Genomic DNA, 15,003 nt, shown 5'->3' on the forward strand with positions numbered 1-15,003 from the left:
GGGGGACCACACTGGAGCAAAGATCTCATTCAGTATGAATAGACTGCATCTTCATTTGTAATTTATGCCCGCAGCTCCCACTGAAGCACATGGCACAGCTGAATCTGGGCATCATTTCGTTAGCATAATTTATGACAAATTTTCATCTTTCAGGAAAGCAAACTGATGAAGGAAGAGCTTCAGAGTCAAGTGGAGTTGCTGAATTCTTTTGAGAAAAAATACAGTGATCCTGGCCCTGTATATGACTGCTTGGTGTGGCATGATGGTGAAACTTGGAGGTAATTTTTTTTTATGCCCTTAAAATACGTATTGTCCCTAACTATGCTCACCTTATCTGATATTTTGAAGCCGAGGGAAACCAAAATGATTAATGGGATGGAGACACTCTCCGATAAGGAAAGGTTACGGCATTTGGACAGAGAGAAGTGTTTTCTTCCTTTCTCATGACACCAGAACTCAAAAGCCATCCAGTGAAACTGAATGTTAGAAGATTTAGGGCAAACAAATGAGAGTAGCTTTGAAGCAGGGGTGAAGAACCTGTAGCCCTCGAGGTGTTATTGGACTACAGTTACCATCAGCTCAGTCAGTGGTTGGGGATGGTATAGTCTTAATGACATCAGGAGGGCCACAGGTTAGGCACCCCTTCTTTGAAGCCTGACCACTAACTGGGCCAAATGCCACCCTGCCCAGGACTGCTACCACTTACTCAGGTGCCAGTTTTTAAGATTAATCAGCTGGAGTGAAAATAGTTCCAGATAGGAGGTGCCTGATGTTGCTGATTTTTAGCAGAGGGGATGAAGTGACGCACCCTCATCTCTTCCACTGAGGTACACAGCTGGAATGGCTGCTACCAAGTGACAGGGTGTATGTTGGATGTTTACTAGGGGCCTGCACATTACCAATGTTTATTTTCACAAATAAAGCAGTTTGGGAACTTGCTCTTCAGTCCTGCCTAGAGCTGCTGTACAACCGGTGAGGCACAAAAAACCTAAGAGTGTTTTGGTGTAGGCAGCGTGGTTGATCGGGAAGCCCTAAACTGATGAACTCTTTCATTTGTGGAATCAGGTTCATAAATTTGGGAACCACTGCATGTATTGGAATGGCAGGATATTAATTACCCTTTTTGGATAGTTCAATACATGAAAAGAAAACTGTTAACTTGCAAGGTGTGTATATGTTCTTTTCTCTAGAGCTTGTATAGATTCAAGTGAAACTGGTGACTTTTCTAACTGCACAGTTTTACGCAACTACAAGGAAGGTCAAGAATTTGGATCGTTTGGCACGTCGGAGATGTTGAATTACTCTGTCAATATCTATGATGAAGGGAACTTGCTCTCGATTGTCACCAGTGGAGGTAAGCTTAATCATCCAGAAACAATTCTTCAGTGTCCTTCATTTTCTTCCTTTTCTAAATGTATAGTTTGCTCTGTTTGGAAGGCTAATGTTTCAGATAAATTGGATAAGATAAAAGGGAGGAGCCATTGTGTTAACACTCAGTTTCAAAGGTCATTCCATAAGTGGTAAGACGTGCTCACAGGCAGATCTACAAAAAGCCTGAGCCTATTTTAATCACTCCAACGCAATACCTGAGTGAAGAGCTCCACCGATGTGGTTGCAGTTTGCCACATTGCATGGATAACCTTCACCACCATCCCTTAACACATGGAACTACACATTCATGATTTTCTGTGAACTGCCCTGAGACCTCTGGCAGTATATAAATTCAAAATGAATGAATGAATGAATCATGAGCATTTATACAGCTGCACACATGAACCAAAGCAGTCTATGAAAGATGAGCATTGCCACCTTTGGAGCCCGTTTGCAGAACAGCTATCGGGAATGCCTTTCCCAGTGCAATTGTTACGCTAAGTGTTATATCAAAGATCACGTTGAAAGGGCTTTGTCAGGATTGCTTTGTAAGTGGTGGTAAGGAAAGCTGTATACCCAAACTTGTATGAAAAAAGTGGTTCCGCTCTTTTGATGTGCATTGTCTTTATTCTTTCAGGAGCACATGGGACACATGTTGCTAGCATAGCTGCTGGGTATTTTCCAGATGAACCAGATCGTAACGGGGTGGCCCCTGGTGCACAAATTCTCGCAATTAAGATTGGTGATACGAGATTAAGCACCATGGAAACTGGCACTGGCCTTATCAGAGCTGTAAGTTTTGGCAGAGTTGTTACATGGAAGACTATAGAATCATAGGATTGACAAGGATCATCTAGGCTAATTCCCTGCCATTCAGGAATCTTGCCCAGTGTGGGACTCAAACCTCAGCTATCTCAGACAACGCTAGTACATGTCATGTGTCAATGTGTTTTTGGAGGGGAGTGCAGGTAGAATTTTGTTCATTAAATTTTGTTCTAGTTGTCCATGAAATTCCCCTTTACTTCAAGGGAACACTAGTTCTTTGGAAATGAAGAAGTGCACACTTGCTTTCAGAGTACCACTGCCAAGCGATTAGCATGAGTGTACATAGCAATCGGCTAAAAATAATTCTGAGCGGTCACTAGTGGCAAAGAGTGAAAGGTCACACACATTTTAATTTAAACAAGAGATAGCCAGCTGCTTCAATTAAATCCTCCTCAGACAAGCTGCCTGAGGATCACACGCACACACTATTTATATTAAGCATTTTTGCCCCATTCTTCGGTCGAAAGGCTGCTGGAGTAGCTTAGTGGAAAAATATGACCCTGCACATTGACCGAGGAGGAGTTGTTCATCTAATCAGGTCTCCTCTTCCTGCCATCTGCTGAAAGAGCTGTATCATAACCACCTACCAAAAACTTTAAAGATGCTGAGTCAGACACACCTTTGTAAGAAGGCAGACCCGTCACCAAAAAGACCCTTGCTTTGGTCCCCAAGGGGGTAATACCAGCTGATGATGATGATGATGATAATAAGATGATGATGATGATAAGATGATGATGATGATGATAACAATAATAATAATATTTATACCCTGCCCATCTGGCTGAGTTTCCCCAGCCACTTTGGGCAGCTCCCAATCGAGTGTTAAAACAATTCAGCATTAAATATTAAAAACTTCCCTAAACAGGGAGCTGTTTCTTAAAAGTTGTATGTGATCCTAGTAAAAATGCCAGTTAGCAATATCGTGCAAGCGGACAGTGCCGCAGTATGCATTGTGGTTTAAGCGTTGCAATTCTCTTAACTTCAACAGATGATAGAAATAATCAAATATAAGTGTGACCTTGTCAACTACAGCTACGGAGAGGCAACTCACTGGCCAAATGCTGGGTGAGTAGACTACATTTTTATGACCCTTACTTTGTTCCGTTGTGGGTAGCCAGCTCCAGTATCCTAGTTTTCAGCTTTCATCTACTGGAGTGTCTCTTGATTTGCATGTGGTTCAAGGGAGTCTTGTTGTACCCCAGATCACTGGCTGATTCCGCTTTCAAAGACTAGGACATGGGTAGGCAAACTAAGGCCTGGGGGCCGGATCCGGCCCAATCGCCTTCTAAATCCAGCCTGAGAACAGTCCGGGTATCAGCATGTTTTTACATGAGTAGAATGTGTGCTTTTATTTAAAATGCATCTCTGGGTTATTTGTGGGGCAGTCATTCCCCCCCCCCAAAGTATAGTCCAGCCCCCCACAAGGTCTGAGGGACAGTGGACCGGCCCCCTACTGAAAAAGTTTGCTGACCCCTGGCCTAGGAGCTGGGAAGAGGTGGAGGCTCTTTGAAGAGGCAGTCACTGCAAAGCAGTGTGTGTAACATGAAGGAAACAAAGTAATGGGGGCATGGTGGGGGTAGCCAGCAGGACCCAGAAATCATTCATTTAATGTGGCAGCATTTCTGCTTTGGAACACAGTGTCCTCTTTTAAATACTTGCTGAGAGCTGTTCTGTTTCAGTGGGCCTATTCAGACATGTGATCTGGACACTTATCTATTTTCCCCGTTTGTTTTACAGTTAATATAGGGATGCGGGTGGCACTGTGGGTTAAACCACAGAGCCTAGGACTTGCCAATCAGAAGGTCGGCGGTTCGAATCCCCGCAACGGGGTGAGCTCCCGTTGCTCGGTCCCTGCTCCTGCCAACCTTGCAGTTCGAAAGTGCAAGTAGATAAATAGGTACCGCTCCGGCGGGAAGGTAAACGGCGTTTCCGTGCGCTGCTCTGGTTCGCCAGAAGCGGCTTAGTCATGCTGGCCACATGACCCGGAAGCTGTACACCAGCTCCCTCTGCCAATAAAGCGAGATGAGCGCCGCAACCCCAGAGTCGGCCACGACTAGACCTAATGGTCAGGGGTCCCTTTACCTTTACCTTTTAACAGTTAATATATACGTTTTTCTTTTAATTTGTATTTTTTTATCATAGAGGTGTTTGCTGCCTTGGACTCCTTAGGAGGAATATAAATTCAATAAATAATAAATAAATAAATTTAAGTTGCTAGCTTAGTGTTTCTCCAACTTGGGTTCCCATGTGACAGACTGGTTGGATGCAGAGGAATGGTGGGAAGAACCAGCTGGGGAAGCCCCAAGGGAATAAGGCTGAGGGCCTGGGGAGTAGCAGTGGGACAATGATGAGTGGTTAAAGGGGGGACCGGGAAAAGACTGGGAGGAGGTGTCGGAAGCTGGAGAAGTAAGAGTTTGGTGAGTGGGGGGAGTCTGTGGCAGAGAGAAGTCCAGAATCAGGCAGAAGCTGAAGAGGGAGGCCAAGAGGCAGAGATGAGTCTGGCTAGTGAAGAAGCAGAAATGTCTCTCCCTCCTTCAACAAGCTCCCTTTGCCACTGGTCTCCGAGAACCAGGAGAGGCATGAAAAGTGCAGAGGAAAAGTTAGCTTTGCACAGGCACAGTCTCACATGGCTTGGGAAAAGCCCTGGAGGGGAGGGGACTTAGGCAGCTGTGGGTAGGTGGGGACTTTCAGGCCTGGCAACTGCTTCATGGGGGCAAGACTTGCCAGAGATGAGTTGCTGTGCTCATTAGACCTAACATTCCGGTGCAGATCCTCTTTTTGCTAATAAAGAGTTAACTCCAACTTGCTGAGAGTGCTGGCTCACTCTTCACCTTAGGGACGCGGGTGGCGCTGTGGGTTAAACCACAGAGCCTAGGACTTGCTGATCAGAAGATTGGCGGTTTGAATCCCCGCGACAGAGTGAGCTCCTGTTGCTCGGTCCCTGCTCCTGCCAACCTAGCAGTTCGAAAGCATGTCAAAATGCAAGTAGATAAATAGGTACCGCTCTGGCGGGATGGTAAATGGCGTTTCCATGCGCTGCTCTGGTTTGCCAGAAGTGGCTTAGTCATGCTGGCCACATGACCCTGTACGCCGGCTATACGCCGGCTCCCTCGGCCAATAAAGCGAGATGAGTGCCGCAACCCCAGAGTCGGCCATGACTGGACCTAATGGTCAGGGGTCCCTTTACCTTTACACTCTTCTCATGGGACTACAACTCCCATCATCCCTAGCTAGCAGGACCAGTGGTCACAGATGATGGCGGTTGTAGTCCAACAACAGCTGGAGACTCAAGTTTGAGAAACAGTGTGCTAGCTCATAATTTTTAAGGGAGGCACTCCAGGAAGTTATCAGGTGAAGACAGTGTACTAGATTTTCCAGTCAGGTATGTTGGCCACCTACAGATACCTGGGGTGGGGAAACTGAGGGCATTAGGTTATTGCGGTCATGCAGGGCAGTATGTGGAAGGGTTGTTGCTTGCAGCAGGGATGGGCGGAACGTAGATCGGGAATTACTGGTTGATTGACCTCTGGCTGATGTGCAGTAAATGCTTCTGGCTCCTCTTTTCTTTTTTAAGAATAACAACCACCAGACAATTTTTCCACCTAAAGTAGAAATTGCTAGGCTCAACAAGTGCTCAGAGACACCCAGTTCTTTAATTCGAAGTGCATGTATTTCAAGCTCTCGTTGGTAGATCTTGGGGGTTCTAGTAGAGCAGGGGTCCCCAAACTAAGGCCCATCGGCCGGATAAAGCCCGAGGGACTCGTTTATCCGGCCTGCGGAGACCCCCGCCGCCTGCTGTTACCGGCGCTGCACTGCATGGCTGCCCACTTCCGGGTCAGGGGAGCACCCGAAATAGCTCGTGCGCATGTGGAAACGTTATTTGTGCATGCGCAAGCGTTATTTCGGGTGCACATCCGGGTCGGAGAAGGCCCGTGCACTTTTGCACAAGCTATTTCCGGTGCTCCTCCGACCTGGAAGTGCACCAGAAATAGTGTGTTCGCACGTGTATGGGCATGCGCTCCCCTGCCCTCTTGCCCACCGCGCGATCGGCGCTGGAGACACCGGCCAGAGGCGCGCTAAGTTTGCTGACCCCTGTAGTAGAGAAACAAAAGTAGGTCTGAAGAGTCTGCCCATGGGGCTGTTGAAGGAGGATACAGTTGCCCTATGACTTGGAGGGTTTTAAAAATATTTTTTTGCTTTTGCTTTTTTGCGCAGAAGTGACACCCAGTGAAAAGCGCACACTAATGCAGAATTTGACATTATAACATTTTCTTGCCAAGTGATCCATAGCTTTAGTTTTGGATCAACTCCCACACTCTAATCAAGGCATTTTGGGATGGGAGGCACCTTTGTGTGTTTTTTCCGGACAACCTGAGGAGTAGTCTGTTTGACTACATTCCCAAATGCTTCAGATTAAGAAGGCAGGGTGCTCATCTGTTACCGCTTTTCTTGAAACGGCCCTCTTTCTCTTGGTAGCCCTGGCCTTTCTGCATCCATACAGTGATGCCACAGAGCTGCGTAAGTGGCATCCGCTGCCAAGAAGTGGGCAGTATGTTGCAAATAGTAAACGGCTTTAGGCTGCAGCGTGCAGAGATCTTTCGTTGACAGTTTAAAAGCTTTTATTGAAGGAATTTCATAGATAACAAGGGTACATACAACATCTCTGTTCTCAGTTGATAGAGATCTTTCTATAGGTCATTTACATTCATTCAGTGTGAGACGCTGCTGTCATGGACTTGGGGTGGAATGAATCAGGGAGAGACGGGGGAAAGAAAAATGATTTTTCCATTCTTTTGCTTCATGTATGTGCAGAGTTTTTGTGTCAGCATCATGAGGATAGGTTCTTTATTTGTCTGTTAGTTTCTTTTGGCGGTGTGAGAAGTTGGAGAGTAAATCGCTTAGCGGTTCCATTTATCATAAAGCGGTATAGGAATGTTTTTAAATAAATAAACAGGAATCTGTTCAATGAAAATTGTCCAGCTCTGCCTATGAGCATTTTTCACAGGCAGGGGCAGAAGACAAGCAGAAAGGGCACCTGCTCAACCTTTTTCTTTCTTTCTTGCAACTCTTCTAGGAGAATATGTGAAATTATAAATGAAGCTGTATGGAAACACAATGTAATCTATGTTTCAAGCGCTGGGAACAATGGCCCTTGCCTGTCAACAGTTGGTTGCCCAGGTGGAACTACATCTAGTGTGATTGGCAAGTATTTTTATTACTATATTTCTAATTACATAACAATTCTGAAAATGGAAAGAAACCAATATTTTACTGAGGCTGGGAATAGGTTTGGTGACAACACCTTGTATTCTCAACCACTTCATCTGCCAAATAACATTCCAGGTGTTGGTGCTTACGTATCACCTGATATGATGGTTGCTGAGTATTCCTTGCGAGAGAAACTTCCTGCAAATCAGTACACTTGGTCATCTCGAGGGCCTAGGTAAGTGATATATAGATTCATGAGCTCATATGAGGCATCACATTATTTGACAAAATCTGCCTGAAAGTAAAGGGGAAATGTGGTTTTAAAAAACCTCGCTGATCTCTGGGACCTATGTTGATGTAATAGGAATGACTCGTGAGATAGTTTTGGAGCATCCTGCTTATCGTAGTGAAAAATAGATGCTGAGCTTTGAAATATCAAATGCTGCAAGGTGGTCATGAGCAGAATAAGCAACACAGCCCAAGAAACCTTGTGTAATTTATCTATCAGTTGCAAGGTGAGGCCTTTTTCTTTTTTTCAAATTTCCAATACTTTGCCAAGAGCCTAGTAAGTAGAAAGAATCAAATCCTAATTGATTTTATTGATCAAGGAATCAAATCCTAATTGATTTTATTCAGAGAAGGGTTTGAGAAAAGACATTATTCCAGAAGAGAGAGAAGTGGGATGAGGAGATAAAGGGTTTCAGGTAGTGGGTAGATGCAGGCAACCATTTATCAAGCGGGTGGCGCTGTGGGTTAAACCACAGAGCCTAGGGCTTGCCAATCAGAAGGTCGGCGGTTCGAATCACCGCAACAGGGTGAGCTCCCATTGCTCAGTCCCTGCTCCTGCCAACCTAGCAGTTCGAAAGCACGTCAAAGTGCAAGTAGAACAATAGGTACCCCTCCGGTGGGAAGGTAAACGGCGTTTCCGTGCGCGGCTCTGGTTCGCCAGAAGCGGCTTAGTCATGCTGGCCACATGACCCGGAAGCTGTATGCCGGCTCCCTTGGCCAATAAAGTGAGATGAGCGCCGCAACCCCAGAGTCGGTCACGACTGGACCTAATGGTCAGGGGTCCCTTTACCTTAACTTAGTATAATAAATAATAATAATAAAATATTTCTTGTATGCCACCCATCAGACTGGGTTGCCCCAGCCACTCTGGGCAGCTTCCAACAAAATACAAAGGGACAAAACAAAACATCAAACATTAAAAGCTTACAACTTGGCAAAGTAGTTGTTTCATCCTGTCATGTAGTGAGCCTCTGTAGCTGAGTAGCAGGTCCAATGCATGAGGTTCTGGCTTCAATCTCTAGTTAAAGGTTCTCAGTAAACAGCGGCTAGGAAAGATCTCAGCCTTGTATGCTAGAGAGCCTCTTGCCAGTCAGTGGACGTTTGGACTATGTATGTAAACCAAAAGTAGCTCCATATGCTCAGATGAAGTGTGTGTTGCCAGGTGTACATATCCTTCTGTAAGTGGATTAAAAAACTGGATAAAAAAATCAAGAGAGAGGAGATAGGTGACCATTTCCCCCCCATTGCTGGACAATATAGATGGTCAGTTTCAAGTGATTGTATGCACACCACGGTAAGTCACTGCTTGGTAGGCCGTCATCTATATTAATGCGGCATATTGATGGATTAGCATTCATGTATTTAGGATTCTCTTACGGGAGTCGGAAGGGGATTTTGCATGGTTTCGTCTGTGTATGACTCTAAAAGAGGAATAATTGAACAGCTTATGAAGTAACAGGTGGGTTGTTAGTATTTTAACTCTACTTTTACTCTATTTTCTATTAATTTCAGTACTGATGGAGCACTGGGAGTAAGCATCAGTGCGCCTGGAGGTGCTATTGCCTCTGTCCCTAACTGGACATTACGAGGGACACAGCTCATGAATGGCACATCAATGTCTTCACCGAACGCATGTGGTGGCATTGCTTTGGTACTATCAGGTAATGTGGAACATAACTGTTTAAAGCAAGTTTCATTTGGGTTAAAGCAAAAGAGTGTTTCATAATGTGCAAGAAATTCATTTGATAATGAAGATTCACTTGTGAGGAGCATTTCTCTTATTGCTGTCAATGAATTACCCACCTCTTTTCTCTGTTACAGGACTTAAAGCTAATGATGTGCGCTACACTGTTCATTCAGTCAGGAGAGCGCTGGAAAATACTGCGGTGAAGGTGGAAAACATACAAGTGTTTGCCCAAGGACATGGTGTTATTCAGGTAATTACAAGCTGGAGCGCAAATAAACATATCCTGTTGTAGTCATCAATACTGTCTCATCAGTCTTTTAGGTCAGCTGAAGAACAAATCTATTTGTTGATCAACAAATGTAGCCCTGGTGTTCCACTCCAGTATTTGAGGTTTAGCATAAAAATTTTCCTGTACCAAACAACTCCTAGTTTTTATTGAACTATTTCCTCTGTTGCTTCCTTGTTTTCAGTTGGCTCTCATTCAAACCTAATGGCTTACCAGACAATACTGAAGCTGCAAACTAAGTGCTAAAACAAATGCTTAAAACCAATGCTTGAGGCAAGAGGCAATGCCTGATATACATTTTTTATTTTTTATTTTATTTATTGAATTTATACCCCCAGGTCTCAGAGCGGTTCACGGAATAAAATGAAGATATAAAACCACAAAATACATAATAAAATAAAAACAACAACCCAATACCCCACCCCCCCAAAAAAACATATTTTAAAACGGCATAGGATGTAAATTGGATTAACCAAAGGCCTGGTTAAAAAGGAACGTTTTTGCCTGGCGCCTAAAGGTGTATAATGAAGGTGCCATGTGAACTTACCTGGGGAAAGCGTTCCACAGACAGGGAGCCACTGCAGAGAAGGCCCATTCTCGTGTTGCCACCCTCTGAACCTCTCGAGGAGGAGGCACACGAAGGAGGGCCTCAGAAAATGATCTCAGGGGCCGGGTAGGTTCATATGGGGAGAGACAGTTCTTGAGGTATTGTTTAAGTGGATAGCTTACCGTGTTATATGGCTCCTTTTATTTCCTCATAACCTGTTTTATTTGTTCCTCTTTTCATTGTTGTTTTGCTACCAGTTATTTGATTGCAATCCTATGCACATTTAGTGGGAGTAAATCCCATTGAACACAGGCTTAGCAAAGACCCCCTGTTGTGGAAGTTTGTCTGTCTGCTGTGTTTCTCACACAGTTTGGCCTATGGTGTTACTGCTTATCCTTATGTCCTGCTTTTGAACGAGCACGCTGCTGAATACCCACAAAAACACTATTTAAAATATGATAATTTGAAATCCAACCAGATTTGAAAGAGATAGGAGAAAGTGATCACACGATAAAGTATAAACATCTTTTGCAGTGCCAGCTTAGCTGAGAAGGTCCTCCTAAAAGGGAATATCTTCATCCCTTTTCTGATAGGGTGTCCAGGTGTTCTCGCTGCTGGGTCTCTCTTGGCAAGGGCCTCTCCCAGGGAAGTTGACTTACTGAAAACATTTCCCCTTGCCTTTGACCTGTTGGACGCTTTTTCTTGTTTAGAAAGGCTGTGGAACCTTTTGAAGAGGTTTCATGCTTTCCTTCCAAGCTGGAAAGAGCCTTTCCCTGTGGAAACGCTACGGAGGGTGCTGAATTACCACTTTTAAGCCAACATGGGCATGAAAGTCATAAATAAAAAAATGATGATTTTCTTGGGCTTCCACATTTTCAGTAAATTCCCTTTTGATTCCCCCCCCAATAGGTTGATAAAGCCTATGACTACCTCATCCAGAACTCAACATTTGCTGACAACATAGGCTTCACCGTTACTGTTGGCAACAACCGTGGAATCTACCTCAGAGATCCTGCCCAGGTAGCTGTGCCTTCTGACCATGGTGTCGGCATAGAGCCCTTCTTCCCTGAAAACACAGGTAGGAAAGTTGCAGCGATATTAAATATTTTCACGGCTGGACAAAGGGGAAAGTATGGGCTTATGTTTAAGTTTGCCGTAAAATCACAAGAAAACTTTTTAATTTAAAAATCCCTTGTGTTTATAATTTCTTCCTAATTAAAACAGCTGCAGATGGATGGAGTAAAATCCTTAACTTTGCACATTCTTCTTCCAGACAACGCTGACAGGATATCTCTCCAGCTTCATTTAGCTTTAACTTCAAATGCATCCTGGGTTCAGTGCCCTACTCATCTGGAGCTCATGAACCAATGTAGACATATTAACATTCGTGTGGATCCTCGTGGCCTGCGAGAAGGAGTTCACTATACAGAGGTATTGTCTCTTTTTTGGCTAATTATTTTTTATTAGTTTTCAAAAAAATTAATGAATTTACATCCAATGAATACAATTTAATACAAATGTAAAGTTAACTTCCTGCTCTGTTGGTTGGTGGGTTTGGGGGTTTTTTTGGCTGTGTTTCCCTTCTCCCCCCTTATTGCAGCAATTTAAGTAAATTCCTTTACTTAAAATTGTTTAACATTTTATCTTTTATTATTTTCATTTATCCTTTTCCATGGGCCGTTCATATTTCAGTTAGTGCTTGTAACTATAACATGTTTCTTATAAAACCCATATAATTACTCTTCAGTGGCCTTTTTAGTCTTGGGATGTAAACTTTCCACCAGTTTGGGTTGGGCTCTTGACAATCATCTAATGGAGCAGGCGTCCTCCACAAACCACCCCCTGTAGCACTGGCAAGAGGACAGTATCAAAGTTCAGCTTGAATTGCTCCAAGGCGCTGTTTGCAGAGGGTTTCAGAGAGGTGATTCCTTCAGTCCTCTGCAGATAAGATTTGGGGCAGAGGGGAAAAATTTAGGAACAGTGTTCAAGAAGCATTGTGAATAAGTTTGAACTAACAAGCCCTATGCCAGGGGTGATGTCACGGGACTGCCTTTGAGGAGCGGGAACAGTCAGAGGGAGACAGAGGAGGGAGTGATGGATGGGGAAGAGGGAGAGAGCCAGGAAGCGGAAAGGCTCTGCGATGCTGAAGCAGAGCCCCAGCACCGCACAGGAAGTTCAGGAACAGACGGTGTGCCTGTGCCATCTGCACAGGAGAGGAGAGGGTTAAAATGGAGGGAGGAGAGATGTCCTATGAAACTTCCCCGCCTTTTCTGTTGGAGGAGAAGCCGGAGAAGGCCACTCCCTGAATCTGAACTGGACGATTCGGACGCATGATTGTAATATGCTGCTTGTACATATGTAAAATAAAGAACTGTAAATATCTCTGAGTGAGCAGAGGTGCTTATTGTGAAGAGCATAAACAAGCCATCACAGGTAGGCAACCTAAGGCCCATGGGCTGGATGCGGCCCAATCACCTTCTCAATCTGACCCGCGGACGGTCCGGGAATCAGCATGTTTTTACATGAGTAGAATGTGTGCTTTTATTTAAAATGCATCTCTGGGTTATTTGTGGGGCATAGGAATTCCTTCTTTTCCCCCCCAAAAAATATAGTCCAGCCCACTACATGGTCTGAGGAACAGTGGACCAGTCCACGGCTGGAAAAGGTTGCTGACCCCTGCCCTAGGCTGTCAAAAATTATGTGAATTTGTTCACAAGGTGAAAGGGAAACAGATTGGCGTGTGTTCATTACTGAACTATATTTAATGTGTTAGGGCAAAGGTGGCCAACACAATGTCTTCTAGAAGTTTGTGCAGCTCCCATTGACTCTTCTAGCTGGGGCTGAATGGAGTTGTAGTCCTACAGAATGTGGAGGGCACACTGTTGGCTATGCCTGCGGTACAGTTACAGAGTTCCAGGAAGTATAATTGTAAAAAATTAATACATGGCAGCTTATCGGTATCTTCAAAGGACTGAGACTTGTTTTTAAATGCAATACCTGATTTTATTGCACTTTCAACTTTTTTAGGTGTGTGGTTATGAAATATCTATGCCTAATGCAGGCCCCCTCTTTAGAATTCCAGTGACTGTTGTTATACCAGCAAGGTAAGTGACTTTTTTTTTTTTTTTACATCTTGCAATTCTTTATGGAAAACAAACTTGCAACTAATCTTCGTGGGAAGATCTGGCTTCTATCTCTACCTTTGTATCTTTCACCACTACCAGTAGGCAGAATGCAAACCTTCCCTTGTATAATGCTGCATTTAAAACGGCAAGAGTGAGCACTAGCATAGATCACAGGCTAGAAAGCGGGACAACAAATTTCCAGGCTCTGACGTGGACTCATTGTTAGAATTTTGAGAAGTCGCTTACCGTCCCATCTATGCAATGGGAATCATTTACAACACAGTAAGGAACTCTATAAATTGGTAGTAGTGACAGTACATAATGACTCTGCTAAATCAAACCCTCTAGCCAAGTATCCAATTTTCAAAGTAGCCTTTCCTTAGTGTATGTCTGCAGTATCTGATATTCAATAGTAGCAGCAGCAGTCATGTCTCCTGTTTGTGTTATACACATCTAATGCTCAGGAAATATTTATTCTATGTAAACCATGACTTGAGGTAAGTATGATTTTCCACTTTAAAGTAGCCTGAATTAGTTATCGTTGAGGGTCCAGTTTCCTGTCAGTGTGGATCTTGATTATTAGTCAAGGGTATATATGTAAGCATTAGAAGGTATCTTAAACCAATTGCTCGGATCAGAGCCTCATTTTTCTAAAAGAGAGCGAGAGAGAGATGCTTTTCCTCCATTTGTGAGCTGTGTGAATTGTTGATTCTAGACATCTTTAAAATACCTTGTAACCCTCCCCATAAGGATTTTTGCACTTTCTAAACTTATCCTCTCTTCACAGAACAGATGAAGCTTCACACTATGATCTCAAGTTCACTGACGTGCATTTTAAACCTGGTCAAATCCAAAGACACTTTGTTGAAGTCCCTTCTGGAGCAACATGGGCTGGTAAGGCAAATTAGGTAGCAAATTGTCCCCCCTGAATTCTTAGGGAACTTAACCTGAATGTATGCTGCCAAAAAGTTATTGTACGGTTTAAGAACTGAGTGACACTGTATTTGCATGTCACTTTAAGAGTCCAGATTTTAAGTTGTCGCTGCTTAATTCTGCGCCTGTACGGAATTTGTGTTATATAGTACTTTAAAAGATAATCAGTGTATCCTTTATCAAGGAATTAAGCACACACTCGGCCTGCTAGCTTCAGAGGAGTGAGTCAGAGGCCCATAGAGCACTAGGACTAAAGATGTGCCTTTTCTCTTACCTAGAAGTAACAGTATGTTCCTCATCACCGGATGTAACTGCCAAGTTTGTTCTCCATGCGGTTCAACTAGTAAAGCAAAAGGCGTACCGAAGCCATGAGTTCTACAAGTTCTCTTCAATACCAGAAAAGGGATCAGTTACTGAAGCTTTTCCTGTCCTAGTAAGTGGCCTTGAATTCAGAACAGAGTTAAGTGCTGCTGTATAGAGTGCAGTAATAGGCAATGATGACTTGCTGAATATTGTCGTGGTGTGTTTTTTTTTAATTAAAAAAAAATTCTAGCTACTCCTGTGGGACCCCTGCTCCAATGTCAAAAGGGGTTTGTGACCTCCTGACCCCTCCATTTTGTCATTAGAAAATAAGAGAATGGAACTTAATGAATAGTGAATGGTTAAATAACAGATATAAAATAACTGATTGGAAAGTTGTAAACTGCAATTTTGGCCATGCCCATTTTCATAT

The 15,003-nt window shown here is 43.8% G+C and overlaps 1 protein-coding gene across 4 annotated transcripts in view; it reads left to right on the top strand.

Moving 5' to 3' along the window:
- The window catches only part of TPP2 (tripeptidyl peptidase 2), a 42,819-nt gene that overhangs the window by 9,658 nt on the left and 18,158 nt on the right, over positions 1-15,003 (top strand). For all 4 annotated transcript variants that reach the window (XR_014547211.1, XM_083610418.1, XM_083610419.1 and 1 more), the window contains exons 5-17: positions 154-278; positions 1,191-1,354; positions 2,009-2,163; positions 3,185-3,261; positions 7,271-7,398; positions 7,540-7,639; positions 9,205-9,353; positions 9,514-9,629; positions 11,122-11,290; positions 11,486-11,643; positions 13,240-13,316; positions 14,125-14,231; positions 14,549-14,703. Coding sequence is in view for 3 of the 4 variants with exons in the window: in XM_083610418.1 (XP_083466544.1) it covers positions 154-278; positions 1,191-1,354; positions 2,009-2,163; positions 3,185-3,261; positions 7,271-7,398; positions 7,540-7,639; positions 9,205-9,353; positions 9,514-9,629; positions 11,122-11,290; positions 11,486-11,643; positions 13,240-13,316; positions 14,125-14,231; positions 14,549-14,703 (1,680 nt within the window). In the remaining variant the exon portion in view is untranslated. The remainder of the gene's footprint in view (positions 1-153; positions 279-1,190; positions 1,355-2,008; positions 2,164-3,184; positions 3,262-7,270; positions 7,399-7,539; positions 7,640-9,204; positions 9,354-9,513; positions 9,630-11,121; positions 11,291-11,485; positions 11,644-13,239; positions 13,317-14,124; positions 14,232-14,548; positions 14,704-15,003) is intronic.

Source organism: Podarcis filfolensis (genome assembly GCF_964270895.1).
Source record: "Podarcis filfolensis genome assembly, chromosome: 4".
NCBI lineage: Eukaryota > Metazoa > Chordata > Lepidosauria > Squamata > Lacertidae > Podarcis > Podarcis filfolensis.